This window comes from Aspergillus viridinutans (assembly GCF_018404265.1).
Source record: "Aspergillus viridinutans IFM 47045 DNA, scaffold_1, whole genome shotgun sequence".
Taxonomy (NCBI): Eukaryota; Fungi; Ascomycota; class Eurotiomycetes; order Eurotiales; family Aspergillaceae; genus Aspergillus; species Aspergillus viridinutans.
The window spans coordinates 1,145,852-1,161,408 of NW_025091217.1; the positions used below are offsets into that span (position 1 = coordinate 1,145,852).

The following is a 15,557-nucleotide window of genomic DNA, read 5'->3' on the forward strand; positions in this document are numbered from 1 at the left end:
TGAAGACAAAGGACTATTTGAATAGTTTTGAGCCCATGGATATCGATAAGCACGAAATCGTGCTCCACTATTGAGCCATGTTGCCAAGCTCGCTTAACGTTGATCCTCATCGGACTCCCGAAACGGAAAACAGCTGCACTTCTCAGGAGAGGCATGAAAGATGTGCAAAATTCAGAGAATACTCGCCCGTGCTTTGTTATCAAAAGCGTGTAATATCGCTACAATAATGCATAGTTACCCGACTTGACTGTATGCAGGAAAAGCTGAACATAACTGGACACAGCTAAAATAAGAAGTACTCGATATCAGCAAGCACCCAGCACCCAGCACCGATTGCTAAATTGCCGAATGAAGGAGGGTGAGATCGACTCCTGCTGGTCCAAGATACTGGCAACACTCCATGACTCTTGTTCTCCTCAACATCAGACCAACTGCCCTCAAGGTTTAACCAGCAGCTGTATCTGCATCGCTCTAAGAGATCACGGTTCATTTGAATGGAGGCAATCCGTCGCTAATATTCCCTGTAGACTATCAGCATCTCGTCATCCAGACAAGCCTACGGCTAGCCATTGGGACAAACCGAAAAAAATGTAAATTGGCTATTAGTAAAATGGGATTTTTCGATTTTTCTGCCAGCATAAGCATCTAACTAGGTACACTTAGATTTCATTTTCTTTTCCCTTAGGTGTATGTGATCATTGCGATAACATACCTATTGCTTAATATCCTTATAGAAAATTAATGTTTTTATATGAAATATATGGTAATTATCATCATATAGTAGGGATATCAAGTTACTAAATAGTATCAATATTGAATCACTATATCAAGTCGTCATTACTATATAATGATTTGATATGCCTACTTTATGGCAATTTGATATGGCGATTCAATACTCCTCCTATATGCCAATTCGATATCCCTACTATATGGCGATTGGATATGGCGATTTGATATTCCTACTATATGATGATTCGATATGGTGATTCAATATCCTTATTATATGATGATTTGACACTTAGTAGGGATACCAAATGGTATAGAAATGCAATTCTACTTCGGTGCAATTGGCAGCGGTGTACCTCTCTAGTCCATGGCTTGCCGTACAAGCCTATCGCTAAAGAGGTTAGTACGTAGTGGGACAAAACATCGGGTGAATTTGCGAATACGCAGGCAATACGAAGCCAATCAGCAGTCATGCAGAGTTCACCACCGACTGCAACCCACAGCAACAATTGCCGTTTTAGTGGCTAGCCCCGTCCTAGTCCAAGATCATGATCATGTAATATGATTAAATATCCGATCTCCATCTTCTGCGTAAGGCCATTGCTCGGAGAGTAAGGGATTTACATGTGCTTCAACATGTGCATTGTTAAGTGCCTATACAAGTTTTTCGTACTGTGCATCATCCAAGGTTCTAAGGTCCAATTCCCGAGTCCCTGATAACCAGCTACCCCGGACATCGTTGACGGGACCCCACTACGTTAGATCCTGTCATCATGTCATGGCGGGTAATGGAGAAACTGGGGTTGACCAAACCCACATGATCCATGTTCAGTTTGCCGACCCGCCAAGATGATTCACTGTCCCTCTTGTCGACCACTGAATCGCAGCGGCTGGTGGCCTGGCTGTCATGGAGTCATAGCTATAATGCCGATGATACCTTAGCTGGGGGGGCCTGGCCATACGGAGTAGAGCCAGAGTCGCGTATTCGGGTTCGCTTACATCCTATTCCTGAATGTTCTTTCTCATCGGATTCCCTTTTGTTTATGCTACCCGGGCTCGGATATCTTTCTATCCGTTCTCCGTGCGGGTTGTGGTTACCTTGTGTTTCCTGGATAATGACATGTATGGCACCTGTTTACCTGGTTGTCTCCATGAGGATGACTTGTTTATCATTCGCTCCTTCCTTTCACTCCCCGCCCAACCGTCGCTCTTGATTCTTGCAGATTTGTCACGGACGGACGGACGGACGACACGCAGAATATTTTAATCCCTCGTCGTCGTCTTTCTTTCTTTCTGTCATGACCAGGTAGTCAATTGGGAAGTTTGTGTGGATCTTGCGGCGATGGCGATGCAACCAGCCTGTCCAGCTCCTTTCGGGGCAGCAGCTGTCTCATCAAGTGCGGGCCAGGAAGTCACAAGTACACTCCGGCGGCAATCAACTCATGCTGAAGAGGATCGTATCGTGGAGACGCCACTAGGCGAGAAGGCGGACAGTTCGGATACGGCAGGGCCAGATTCCGAGGACGGCATTGATCAGGAAGGGCAGGAAAAGATCACTGCTCTTGCGCGGAGCCTCTCGCATATATCCCAGAAGAGTGCAGACCCAACCAACACCTTTCTCAACCCCTCCAGCGACCCCGAGCTAGACCCCAACTCCGGGCAATTCAACTCGCGCAAATGGCTGAAGAATTTGTTGCACATTACGACGCGCGATCCAGATCGATATCCCCGTCGTACCGCAGGCGTCTCATTTCGCAACCTGAATGCCTACGGTTACGGAACGGCAGCCGACTACCAGGCCGATGTAGCCAACATGTGGCTCAAAGGGTTCGGGTGGCTTCGAAGTATTCTCGGATGTGGGAACAGGGTTCGCATTGACATCTTGCGAAATTTTGAGGGCTTTGTTCGCAGCGGCGAAATGCTTGTTGTACTTGGCCGGCCAGGCAGGTAGGTCCTGCAGCGCCCTTAACCTGCAAGGAGAAGAAGTGTCTCGATTGGCACTAACTGTTCGCGCACAATAGTGGATGCTCAACCTTCCTCAAGACGATTGCTGGAGAAACCCATGGTTTGTGGCTGGACGAAGGAACGCATATTCAATACCAGGGTATCTCGTGGGATGAAATGCACAGTCGCTTCCGCGGTGAGGTCATCTACCAGGCAGAAACCGAGATTCATTTTCCACAGCTCACTGCGGGCGAGACTCTGCTTTTTGCCGCCCATGCTCGAACCCCAGCAAACCGTTTCCCTGGTGTTTCCCGCGAACAGCATGCAACTCATATGCGGGACGCCGTCATGGCCATGCTGGGCCTAAGCCACACGATGAATACACGGATAGGAAATGAGTATATTCGAGGCGTTTCTGGAGGCGAGCGAAAGCGGGTTAGTATTGCCGAGACTACCCTCTGTGGCTGCCCCCTGCAATGCTGGGATAACAGCACCCGAGGCCTTGATAGCTCTACGGCTCTGGAATTTGTCAAAAACCTTCGCTTGTCCACGGACTATTCTGGGTCAACAGCTATAGTAGCCATCTACCAGGCTAGTCAGGCAATTTACGACATATTTGACAAGGTTATTGTGCTCTATGAAGGCCGCCAGATATACTTCGGCAAAGCTAGTGATGCGAAGCGCTTCTTCATTGATATGGGGTTTGACTGCCCAGACAGGCAAACTACCGGTGACTTCTTGACGTCTCTGACGAGTCCTTCCGAAAGATTGGTCCGGAAAGGGTACGAAGCCCTCGTCCCGCGCACACCAGACGAGTTTGCTGCTCGATGGAGGGAAAGCGCCGAGCGGCAACAGCTCCTGGCTGACATGGAAGCATTTGAAAATGAGTTTCCGTTGGGTGGCAGCAAATACAAGGAGTTCAGGGTCTCTCGCGCAGCGGAAAAAGCGAAAGGTACCAGGGCGCCTTCTCCCTACACTCTTTCGTACCCGATGCAAATTCGTCTGTGTCTCCGCCGAGGCTTTCTCCGTCTCAAAGGTGACATGAGCATGACTCTGGCAACCGTCATTGGCAATAGCATCATGGCATTCATCGTCTCCAGCGTATTCTATAACTTGGACCAAACGACCAACAGTTTCTTCTCCCGTGGTGCACTCCTCTTCTTCGCAATCCTGCTGAATGCCTTTGCAAGCTCGCTTGAGATTTTGACGTTGTGGCAGCAACGGCCGATTGTAGAGAAACATGACAAATACGCACTCTATCATCCTTCGGCAGAAGCCATCAGTTCTATGATTGCTGACTTGCCTTCCAAGTTCCTGGTTTCCGTCGTGTTCAACCTGATCCTCTACTTCATGACCAATCTGCGCCGAACCCCGGGACATTTCTTTGTCTTCTACTTGTTCTCCGTGACGACCACTCTAACCATGTCCAATATTTTTCGCTGGATCGGAGCAATCTCACGCTCGATGGCACAGGCCATGGTGCCCTCCTCTATTTTCATGATGATTCTTGTCATCTACACGGGCTTCACGATTCCAGTACGGGATATGCATCCATGGTTCAAATGGCTGAACTATTTGAATCCGATCGGTGTAAGTTTCATCTCCTTGTTTCAACCTTTTAGACTGAGCTAAGCGGGAAGATAGTATGCGTTCGAGTCTCTCATGATCAACGAGTTCAGTGACAGGAAATTCCCTTGCGCTCAATATGTGCCCTCTGGCCCGGGTTACGAGAATGTTCCTCTTAGCTCAAAAATTTGCTCTCAGAAGGGCGCCGTAGCTGGACAAGACTACGTTGATGGTGACGCATTTATCAATACTTCATATCGGTATTACAGCTCGCACCTCTGGCGGAATTATGGCATTATATTAGGTTTCTTTTTCTTCTTCCTGGCTGCCTACATCATTTGCAGCGAGTTAGTCCGTGCTAAACCCTCCAAAGGGGAAATCTTGGTTTTCCCTCGAGGGAAGATACCTGCATTTGTCAAGAAGGCCCGGCGCGATGGGGATCTGGAAGGAGCTCCGACCTCAGAGAAGCAGCAGCTTGATAATCCGGGTCATGACAGCACCGCTGCAATCGCCAAGCAGACCGCGATCTTCCACTGGCAAGATGTATGCTACGACATCAAAATCAAAGGGGAGACACGCCGAATTCTGGATCATATCGATGGATGGGTCAAGCCAGGAACGTTGACAGCATTGATGGGTGTGACTGGGGCTAGTAAAACGTCGTTGTTGGACGTCCTGGCTAATCGTGTTACCATGGGTGTGATCACCGGCGAGATGCTAGTTGACGGCCGCATGAGAGACGACTCCTTTCAACGTAAGACTGGCTATGTGCAACAGCAGGACCTGCACTTGGAAACAAGTACTGTCCGCGAGGCTCTTATCTTCAGTGCTACACTCCGACAGCCAGCTAGCATACCGCACAAAGAGAAGCTAGCCTATGTCGAGGAAGTAATCAAGATGCTAAACATGGAAGAGTACGCGGAGGCGGTTGTTGGAGTCCTTGGTGAAGGTCTTAATGTCGAGCAGAGAAAGCGGTTGACGATTGGAGTTGAAATTGCGGCTAAGCCTGACTTGCTGTGAGTAGTCAAAAGGCCAATTACTGTGTGACCTCAGGCAAATTACTGACTAAGTGTCTGGCCCCGTCGTGGGCTCGTCTCGTCGCCAGCTGTTTCTTTGATGAACCGACTTCTGGTCTTGACAGTCAAACAGCCTGGTCCATTTGCACTCTCATGAGGAAACTGGCGGACCATGGGCAGGCCATTCTCTGCACCATCCATCAGCCATCGGCCATTCTGATGCAACAGTTTGATCGCCTGCTCTTCCTCGCCAAGGGTGGGAAAACGGTATACTTTGGCGAATTGGGTCCCAATATGGAGACACTAATCAAGTACTTTGAGAACAAGGGTTCTTCCAAGTGTCCTAAGAACGCCAACCCTGCCGAGTGGATGTTAGAAGTCATTGGTGCAGCTCCCGGTTCTCATGCAGACCGGGACTGGCCGGAAGTCTGGAATAACAGCCCGGAACGAGCTCAGGTACGTGCAGAGCTAGCACAGATGAAAGAGGAATTACTACAGCGACCTCCGCCGACTCAGACCAAGGAGTATGGTGAGTTCGCTATGCCTCTCTGGGTGCAGTTCCTTGTTTGTCTCCAGCGCATGTTCCAGCAATACTGGCGAAGTCCGTCGTACATATATTCAAAGACTGCAACGTGTATCATTCCGGTGAGTGGCATTCCTCCCTGAGACATGGTAAAGCCGTCATGTCTGACTATCAGCGCCCCCAGCCCCTGTTCATTGGCTTCACGTTTTGGCGGGAGCCGACCAGTTTGCAAGGCATGCAGAATCAAATGTTCGCCATCTTCATGCTGCTGGTCATCTTCCCCAACCTGGTCCAACAGATGATGCCGTACTTTGTAACTCAGCGAGCCTTATATGAAGTGCGCGAACGACCCTCCAAGGCGTACTCATGGAAAGCGTTTATGCTCGCGAGCATCCTGGTCGAATTGCCCTGGAACATTGTAATGGCGGTGCCAGCATATTTCTGCTGGTATTACCCAATCGGCCTCTATCGTAATGCGTTTCCAACGGACAGCGTAACTGAGCGTGGTGGCACAATGTTCCTGTTGATTCTCATCTTCATGATGTTTACATCCACCTTCAGTTCGATGATCATTGCAGGCATTGAGCAGCCAGAGACGGGCGGCAACATCGCACAGCTGTTGTTCTCACTTTGTCTCATTTTCAATGGGTAAGAGAATCCCCTCAAAGCATGAAGAAGACAGCTATGACTGGGCTTGCTAACGTTTGGACTCAGTGTGCTAGCAAGTCCGTCAGCCCTTCCGGGCTTCTGGATTTTCATGTACCGGTTATCACCATTCACGTACCTTGTGTCGGCGGTGTTGTCGGTGGGTCTAGCTGGGACCACCGTCAAGTGCTCAGATATTGAGATCCTCCATGTTCCACCCCCACAAGGCCAGAATTGCTCGAGCTTCCTGGACGCATATGTTCAGATGTCTCATGGCAGATTACTTAACCCGGAGGCAACCGCGAATTGCCAGGTCTGTCCAGTGGCAGATACGGATACTTTTCTGGCACAATTGAGCATCAGCTACTCAGATCGCTGGCGCAATGTGGGCCTGTTGTTCGTGTACATTGTGTTCAACATCTTCGCGGCTGTCTTCCTGTATTGGCTCGTTCGGGTGCCCAAGAAAAGGTCTCGCAAGATCAAGGAGGAATAGGGGAGGCGCCTGACTTATTGCTGTTCGTTAGCTGTGCTTCTGTGATGTATATGTACCTTGCATGACTTGCAGCACTGATAGAGGCTTTATCTTGCAGTATATATGCACGGCCGCTATGATAGATGACTAATTATATATGCAGCAAGGCAATAAACAGGTTATGTTTTCATCTGTAGGATCACGTCAATGACTTTGGGACAACTTTCAGTCTGTCATTAATTCGGGAATTGTATTCTCCATGGAGATCCTGGGATATGATTCAGTCTAGGTCTCTGCTTCTAGAGGGACAGCGGAGGTACGCAATCAATGAGACAATATTCGACCGAATAGACCTAACAGTTGGTATGGAAGGGAATCATCAGCCAAAAATGCACCCATATGCTGTCAAAACTTCCTCCTGCATCTCTCTGATGGGATCTCGTAATTCATTATGCCAACTGCAAGCAAGTCCGTCCAGTGCAGCTAGTCACATGACAAGAGGGCACATTGTGCCTCGTCAGGCTCAATTCACCACCACCGCAATGTTTCACAACAAATTCCTGCTTTCAACTTGAAATAAACACAGCCCCAAAGCTTCTGATGTCGTCATGCTGTGGCAGCGTATCGGCCCTCTCCGACATACTCTGAAGACTACACTAGACGGGTGATCTAGACCGGCTTGTTGAGGCTTGGAGCAGAAACTCAAGAGATGTGGAGTCGGCAAATTCGACTAAGGGGGATCAACAGGATAAGAACTCCTTCCCAATAAAACGGTATGCATCCCTGTGAATGGCATTCTGTTCATCTGTGATGCACAAATGAGGAGAAAATGGCTTCCTGACAGGTGGGCCGAACCTTAGCGTGTCGGCGATATGAGCGCCCAAAAAGTACGAAAAACAAGGAAGGCGAAACAAGAAAAAGCAACAGAGAGCAAAACGAGGGATCTAGACGGAAAAAGCAACGACCGACTTGATCGAAATATGATTGCGATGGGCCTCCATTTTTCCCCATCCAGTCAAGCACTCGCACTGTCCTCGAGTGGTCATCCCGGCCCCATCGAGCTAATGCAGCTTGTAGACAAACACCGCCTATCGCTGAGGCTGATGTCTTCTCTCACTGGCTATGACGCCTTTTTGTTGCGGTCTGCCTCCCCCCGCCATGAATACGGCGGGCGCTGGGCAACTGCAAGGCAAAAGAAGAAAAAGCAAATAACTCTGTACTCCTGCGGGTGCTACCGTACTTTGACGGTGGCAACTGCAAGTCGTTTGCAAATCTCCCCTCATCAAAATACTGAAGCGGGCTGTGAGCCGTTCTTGCATGCGTAGTGGAATTCCGGTAGACAATGGTATCCACTGGAGGATGGCTTGGATGTCCAGATTCCGATATGGATCTTCAGGCGCTAAACTGGTCTATCTGAACATATCCACGACAGTTGCCCAAACTAATTTAGATCATGGTTTAGCGTCATCCATGAGAGCGCTCAGCCATGTCCGAACCTGACCGACACTGACTAGGAGGGCGTCCCCAGGTGGGGATTGGGAAGGCGACGTCAATAACCAATGAACCATGTAGACCCCAGTCTCATGTCTCTGAATTCTCCAATCACGAGTACTGCATCTCTGATCCCGGTATCTTTCCATCTCTTGCGGGCGATGGATCTTACTCTTTCCGGCGGTCACTCAGGGGTCTCACCGTCTTACAGACTGAAGATGCTGACGATATAGACATCGAGAAGCACGAAAAAGGGGGTGAGTGAGAAGTTAATTATCTTCACCCAACATGATATTATTCCTCGTGGTCAAACTACCGTCCGCCGAATGACCATCTGCCATGGGTCCCGCACGGCCTTTGCGACTGGTCCTGTCATCTAGGCTGGTTCGTTTCCCAATCGACCCATACCTGCGGTGACAAATTAGAGTCGAGCTGCTATTTGGGACACGAACGAACATGCCAAAGGGTGACTTGCGGCTCAACTGCGCCAAATCAGAGGATAGCGTGGTTTATACTCTGGGGATGCTGTGTATTGCCCTCCTGCGCCGCACCATGGACTACTCCTGCATATCGCGTGAGGCATATTTTGCTGAGTCGTAATTTAATAGTGCTAGAAATGCATCCCCCCATCGTTTGGGAGACTATAAAGGATCTAGTTGTCTCTTTTCAGGCTGCTGGTGGCTCCTATGTCCATGCTCAGTCCAAAGACGAACAGGCCCATTGGACGTTATTGAAAAATGCATTCAAGCGCTTATGCCGACACCCTTCCCATCACGCTCGGGTATCGTGCATCATTTGAAGATTACGAGCTTTACCCATCTCCTGACCCTTGCACCGATCCAGCCTACCTTCCGGACGCACCTCAATTCCAGCCGCGATCGTCCCAGCTCGAGAGCATTCCTAAGACTCATTACTTCCCCGCGTATACGTCGTGGACCGACGGATCTCTTCACTCGCACATTGCTGGTCCTCTGCCGATGATGGAGGCAGGTCTTCATCCTGTTCTCCTGGGACCAAATCGCGTCGCATCACCTTGGAGCAGCTACTCCTCAATTTCTGGTGCAGAAAGCCCTGGCAGCAGCGCTGATGGTAGCTTTGCGCAGAGCAACATGATGGAACCCTACCCGTCCCCACCCTATGCCTACGACGATCTGAGAGGTTCCTCAGTCAAGGCAGAACAATATTCCTCACCAGTGATGTCCGTCACTAGCTCGGTCGCTTTGCCTCAGATACAAACCTATCCTGACCCCGAGCCGATGGTAGAATCATCCCATCCATTGACTGCGCCAGCTCATCACTTTGTTTACGAGGGGAGCAACTGCTCTGAGGGATTAGAAGCCGTAACAGCGCAAGCTCGTCGTTGTGGCTCGGATAGTCTCTCGGGTCACAAAACCCCTCCACCTTCCCTTCGACGTCGGAAGTCTCGCTGCACCCCTCAGAAAGGTTCATCACCGAATCGCGTTACTAAAAGGAAGACTCGGGCGAAGTCACACACTAAAGTGGCGTCAGCCTCGAAACAACAACCCGCCAAGTCGACGACCAAGGGCCACGTCTTCGTCTGCAGCTTCTCACACTACGGCTGCACAAGCACCTTTGCCTCCAAGAACGAATGGAAGCGACACATTGCATCTCAGCACGTCCAACTCGGCTTCTTCCGCTGCGACGTCGGCAACTGCAACGGCGGTCACAAACCCAACAACAAAAACTCCTCAACTTCCACCCGCAACCACCACGACCAGCCCGGCCACCAAACCAACGACTTCAACCGCAAGGATCTCTTCACCCAACACCAGCGCCGCATGCATGCACCCTGGGTCCTCGCCGGCCGGGCCGATGATGCCACCGAGCAGGAGCGGAAGGCCTTCGAGGCCAGTCTCGAGGATGTCCGCGCCCGCTGCTGGCAGGAGCAACGCAAGCCGCCACAACAAAGTTCCTGCGGATTCTGCGGGCGCAATTTCTCTGGCCCGAACAGTTGGAATGACCGCATGGACCACGTCGGACGGCATTTCGAGAAGGACGAGACTGCTCTCGAGGAGGCCGAGGATATCGCCCTAAGGAACTGGGCCATCAGTGAAGGGATCATCCAGCGTGATGGTAAAGGGCAGTGGATGCTTACTGCTCTATGCTAATGATTCACCTTCCTGTTCTTCGGACCATTCGACCATATTTTATTTTAATGCTTTGTTTCACTTTTCCCTTTGCCTTTCTTCTTGTCTCGGATTGATGACTTCGGCGTATCTTGCATGCGCGTCTTTAACCACGCTATACCCCCAGGTTATATAGAAGGACTGGACCCGCTTGATGACTAACGATGGATATCCTGTATTGTTATGATGGATTTTGGACTTTTCGATGTGCTTGCTGCATACATGATAATGAACTCTTGAACTCTTCTACTCTGCTGCTCCTGACCGTAGTGATATATAATAACCTATCAATMAAGTACATCTACAGCCTACACCATAGCTGTACAACACAATAGTACTCTATTGATATACCTCCCTAAGTCAACACTAAAAATGATTCCACCCAAGGAATACCAAACTCTAACATCCATGAGCTTATTTGCCCTGGAGCGGAAATTTTCAAGATTCTGATTTTTGACTACATATGAGAGCACTCCCGATTCTGTCCTCGAAGTCATTGCATTCAAGTTCTAAATCAGATTTTGGACTCAAATCACCTGTTGTAGACGGTGGCCCCATCCGCTCTCTTGAAACGTTTTCTATCTGCTTTGTACAGGTTTATTCATCTCTTTATCATCATATATGACTTGTCTCCTTTGAGATACTTCTAAATGTATAACCTGGCTCATATGTGCACCCTTCCAATGAATCAGACCTCCATGCAATATTTGAAAAATACTATGAAGATAATCTGCTGAATCAAGTCCGCTTGCGAGGCAGATGAAATGGTTCTCAGAAGCCCTGTTGTCTGCTGTGTAGCATATGTTAGATTATCCCCTTCGCGAACACAAGGCTTCCAGCCTCAGGACTAACCAACCAGTGGCTTCAGCAAAGACTGAACAGTGAGCGGCCGGGATCCACGCCGCGGCTTGACTATCCAGAAGGACAAGGGGGCCTGCAATCCGGAATCTGCTTCGTCGAGCCGCGTGGGTAGAATGAGGTTTTGAGGTCGTGGTAATTATGGGTGCAGGAAGGTCCGAAAAAATTGCGGACATATGGCGTGACTGGCTTGTAATCGACCGTCCCATCAAAACGCGGTCGGTTTGTGATTGGCAGGCTGCCACGTGATGCCAACAACCGTTCGCATGCTCAAGATGTCCGTGGGATTGATCCAGGGGCGCATCCAGGGGAACTCGGGCCAGGATCCGGCGACACCACGATTATCGGGGAGCTGTCTCCCATTGATGACTCTTCATCGGCCCTATTTGGAGCAGTGGATGATCTTATCCGACCACCACTGGCATAAACTGGTTTCGGCACTTCGAGCGTGTTACCGCGGGCTCGTGAATGGCTTCTAGTGGCATTTCCGGATGAAGAAGGATCCTGTAGGTCGAACGAGCTCCCATCAACCTGCGACATGCTAGCCTGCGATCTTCCACCAAGGCTCGGCGCAGGGGAAGCAGTCCTTGGGATTGGCAGGCTTCCCTCGAAGCCTCGCCGAGAAGAAATGCTGCCCGTGAAACTAGGCACCCGCGAAAGCCGATCGGGAGACCCTGATGCGCTGAACTCGTCTAGGTTTTGACCACGATTGTACTGCTTCCTTATCTTGTTCAATTCGCCGTTCCGGTTTTCCTCGCCGGGTATCTCTGGAAATCGCAGTGCTGGCCCGCTCTTGAAATCGGAGTTCTGATACCGATCATGTGCTGCATTGCTCATCCAATTGCTGACAGCAAAAAGGCTTCGCGCAATTTTGCGCCGACTGCCCTGATCTTCTGTTGCAGAGCGCCTCAGCGGCCATCTACTATTTCGACTCATCGTATGCCCCACTTCCATCGACGAATCTCCGTCGCTGGGAGAATTTGGTCGGTCCTGGACACAAGACGCATCGGCATCACCCAGAATGCGCTCGCGAGGTAGAGGACCGGAGTAAGTGCTGCTAGCTTTTTCCTCCACATCCTCTTCCTGATCTTCAACTGCTGCTGCCAAAAACAGCGAGAGCGATCCAAGTACAGCAAGGCCAGCACCAACAATCGGGGCCCATTGGCCTACCCACAAGTCAGGTACTGGTATATTTTTATAGATATATTCACGAAGAAACTTACCTATACTCTTCATTCGCTCAGTTTGATATTGGACTTGATAACTGAAAAAGTTCATCTCGCCGATGATAATAATTACGAGGACTGCTGCCCCGAATATGGGCACCTCCACGACACTGAGAAACGACCTGATCATTTCATTGACCCTGTTCATTGCCCCGAGCGTTGCACCGTTCGTGCCCTCAATGACCTCGTCTTGCTGTTTGTTCCGGTCCGGATTGCCGAACCGCCTGGTCCAGTTGATCTCAAGAATCTTGTTCCACATCGACGCCAGCGAGAGAATGGCTGGAATGCAACATGCAGCAGCCAGCAGCGTCGCAGCGCCAAACGTAAGCTTCTCAGGTGCAGGGATGACGTAGATGTTATTTGCCGACCCCTCTCGCATAGGCGAGAATGGGCCGGCATCGGTGGAGCAAGTCAGATCACACATAGTCGTACCGTAATTAAATTCCTTGGAGTCCTTGGATATCGGACGACCGTTGACCGTGCAGGGATGCGGATTGATCCGATAGAACTCGATTGTTAAGCTTAAAAGTCCTGCGGAGAGGTAAGTTTAGCAAAGTCGTACAACACTGCACCAGAGAGGAAACTTACCTGTAAGTATAAGACCAGTCCACAGAAAGATGATATTCCGGCCGGGTTCATTGAAGTACGTCTTGGATAGTCTAACGGTGACTGGAGCTGTCAAGATGCCGATTGAGCAAAGCTGAAAGGCTCCAAAAACATCCATATCGACAGCAGCTGAACAACACAGGTCGCCGGTTAGGATGTAGTATATTTCAGACAGAAATATTGAGCTTACCGTCGATGTGCAGTGACGCGAGTACAATACCATGAAGCGCTCCAATGGCCGGGAAAAGCAGTGCAGCGGCAAGACAGGCATTTCTGAGCCATTCCGCTCTGCGACCAAAGACGCAGGTTGTTATGAGAACATAGTACCTATAATAGCAGAGGACCCGCGAAGGGAGATATCAACAAATGCTGGTCACAAAGAAGTGGACACTACAGAGTCCAAAGCTAGCGGATGAGCACGGCCACATACAGAATCCTTGTTCCTGGGCCATACTGGCCGGAGACTGGCCAGGCACAAATGACCTGCAGAGTGTCGCTGGCAGCGTTGGGGGTATCGAGCGTTCTATTGAGTTCCGTCGATAAATGGGATATTGCCGGCATAACTAGACATGGTATCGCACAAAGATCAATGCTTGTCTGTATAAGTGAATCAGGAGTCTGTTGTATTAAATTAGGCAGTTTGATTGTGGAGACACGAGTGGCCTTGTAAATGATTTATAGATCGGACTTTAGTCATTAGACTCGGTGTTAGGTCAATCTTTGACGCAGAAAGGTCAAGTCATTCTCCAAGAAGGAGGAAGAAAAATAGGAAGATCCCATCACTCTGGCAGCAATTGTCATTTGTGAGGCTAGCAGACGCGCGTAAGCAGACAGGTCTATAATCAGGCATCGCGTCGGCTAACAACGCCTACGTTGCAAATTGACTGTAGATAGGTTATCATTAGTACTTAGTGGGCGATTGTGCAAGCGATGACAGACAAATGTGGCATCTGTCAAATGTCTATCGCTCCCTCATTCGGCTCATGATTCGCCTGAGTTGTTTGCGACAAATCAAGAAGACCCTGGGACACGAAGAGCCAAATCCCGACATGAGGCTCAACTTCGCTCTGAAGCTATTCTGCAACGGCTTATTGGATGCGTTTTTACCATTCGACGACTGGAAAGATCAGATGAACGGGGAATCCCCGACAAAGTTCAGCCCGTCTGGAAGCCCGTCAGAAACCACCCAGAAGGTGGCTGGCACCGGGCAAAAGAAGTGATCAAACAGAGGTAGACACGGCTGAAGGCGGCGAGGCGCATTAGCCCTGCTGCCAGTCTTTTCCTGTTTGGGCAATAGCCGATTCCTTTCCCTGTCTCTCAGACCAGGCTGATAAGAAACTCCCCCAGCTTTTTAATTGTGGTACTTTGACTGTTGATAGAGGGATGTCCAGTATTCTACTCGTCGTTGAAGCATACAAGTCGAGGTGGATGCCCACTTGCCTTGCCCATGGTACGGACTATCTACGGAGAATCGAGGTGAGGTGGCAAGGCTGGAGGGCGCAGTCCCCACATCACGCATAGCTAGTGAGGGCCTTCTGCCTTAGTGCCTAGTCTAGATACCGGACTAGTGGCCGAATCTCTTCTTGTCAGTTGTCAGCGGGAACCCAAGACTCCAAAGAATCCCGCCAGAACACAGGCTGGGATTCTGAGCCTCTTAGACCTTTCCTTTCGGCTACGTGCTCTGCTGCGCCTCCCTTGGGTGACTAGGTCATCATCATTAGCACCCGGCTAATCGAAATTCATCCCGAAGAATGTGTTCCCAATCATCATTCCTAACCGCTTAAGGGTTGGTAGCACTAATCGGAGCGTATCTGTCTTGTGCCACCGCGCTTTTTTTTTTTTTTCAGGCCAGGAAGATCAAGTGCTATTGCGACAAGAATGATATAGAAGGCCATCTTCCTCCTTTGATCTGTTCTATCTGAGTCTGTTTTTCGCCAATGGATGTGGTTGTTGATTGATTCAGCAAAGGTCTTCGAAGTGTGCAGGGAGGACGGCATGGTGACCGACCGATAATCAAGTCTGAATTCACATTCCACTCAACGTCAGGTTTGCTGGTCAAATTCTCCATGACCAGGGGGCTTTTTTTCATTCTTGCGCCCTGAAGACAAGGAAGCGGACGAGACACTTTCAAATGGCGCCTGTTGCTTGTTAAAGCTTGATTGTGTGCCTATATTTATCTCTTGAAAGCGTTTCTTCTGCAGTCGTTTGCTGCATCTGATTTCTGTCACTGCGGCATCGGGCTGCAACGCTCCAAGCTCGAACAACGCAAATCGAGGGGGGAAAACTCGCTATCTCCAGCCAGCCAGGAAGGAATTTCATACAAGGACGATTTTCAGA

At 49.8% G+C, this 15,557-nt stretch overlaps 3 protein-coding genes across 3 annotated transcripts; 2 read left to right on the top strand and 1 right to left on the bottom strand.

Annotated features, from left to right (window-relative positions):
* Nucleotides 1–2,068: 2,068 nt before the first annotated feature.
* On the top strand, nucleotides 2,069–6,913 carry Aspvir_000312 (pleiotropic drug resistance family ABC transporter; the record flags this gene model as incomplete). The annotated part of the gene is made up of 6 exons (XM_043265449.1): nucleotides 2,069–2,673; nucleotides 2,748–4,260; nucleotides 4,315–5,252; nucleotides 5,342–5,897; nucleotides 5,960–6,423; nucleotides 6,490–6,913. The coding sequence occupies 6 exons, from the start codon at nucleotides 2,069–2,071 to the stop codon at nucleotides 6,911–6,913; spliced, it is 4,500 nt and encodes a 1,499-aa protein (XP_043121384.1).
* A 2,207-nt stretch (nucleotides 6,914–9,120) lies between these two features.
* Nucleotides 9,121–10,512, top strand: Aspvir_000313 (putative C2H2 finger domain protein; the record flags this gene model as incomplete). The annotated part of the gene is made up of 1 exon (XM_043265450.1): nucleotides 9,121–10,512. One exon carries the CDS (start codon nucleotides 9,121–9,123, stop codon nucleotides 10,510–10,512), a length of 1,392 nt encoding a protein of 463 aa, XP_043121385.1.
* A 1,146-nt stretch (nucleotides 10,513–11,658) lies between these two features.
* On the bottom strand, nucleotides 11,659–13,781 carry Aspvir_000314 (uncharacterized protein; the record flags this gene model as incomplete). Its single annotated transcript, XM_043265451.1, has 5 exons — nucleotides 11,659–12,554; nucleotides 12,612–13,145; nucleotides 13,203–13,349; nucleotides 13,411–13,547; nucleotides 13,651–13,781. The coding sequence occupies 5 exons, from the start codon at nucleotides 13,779–13,781 to the stop codon at nucleotides 11,659–11,661; spliced, it is 1,845 nt and encodes a 614-aa protein (XP_043121386.1).
* Between the last annotated feature and the right edge of the window lie 1,776 nt (nucleotides 13,782–15,557).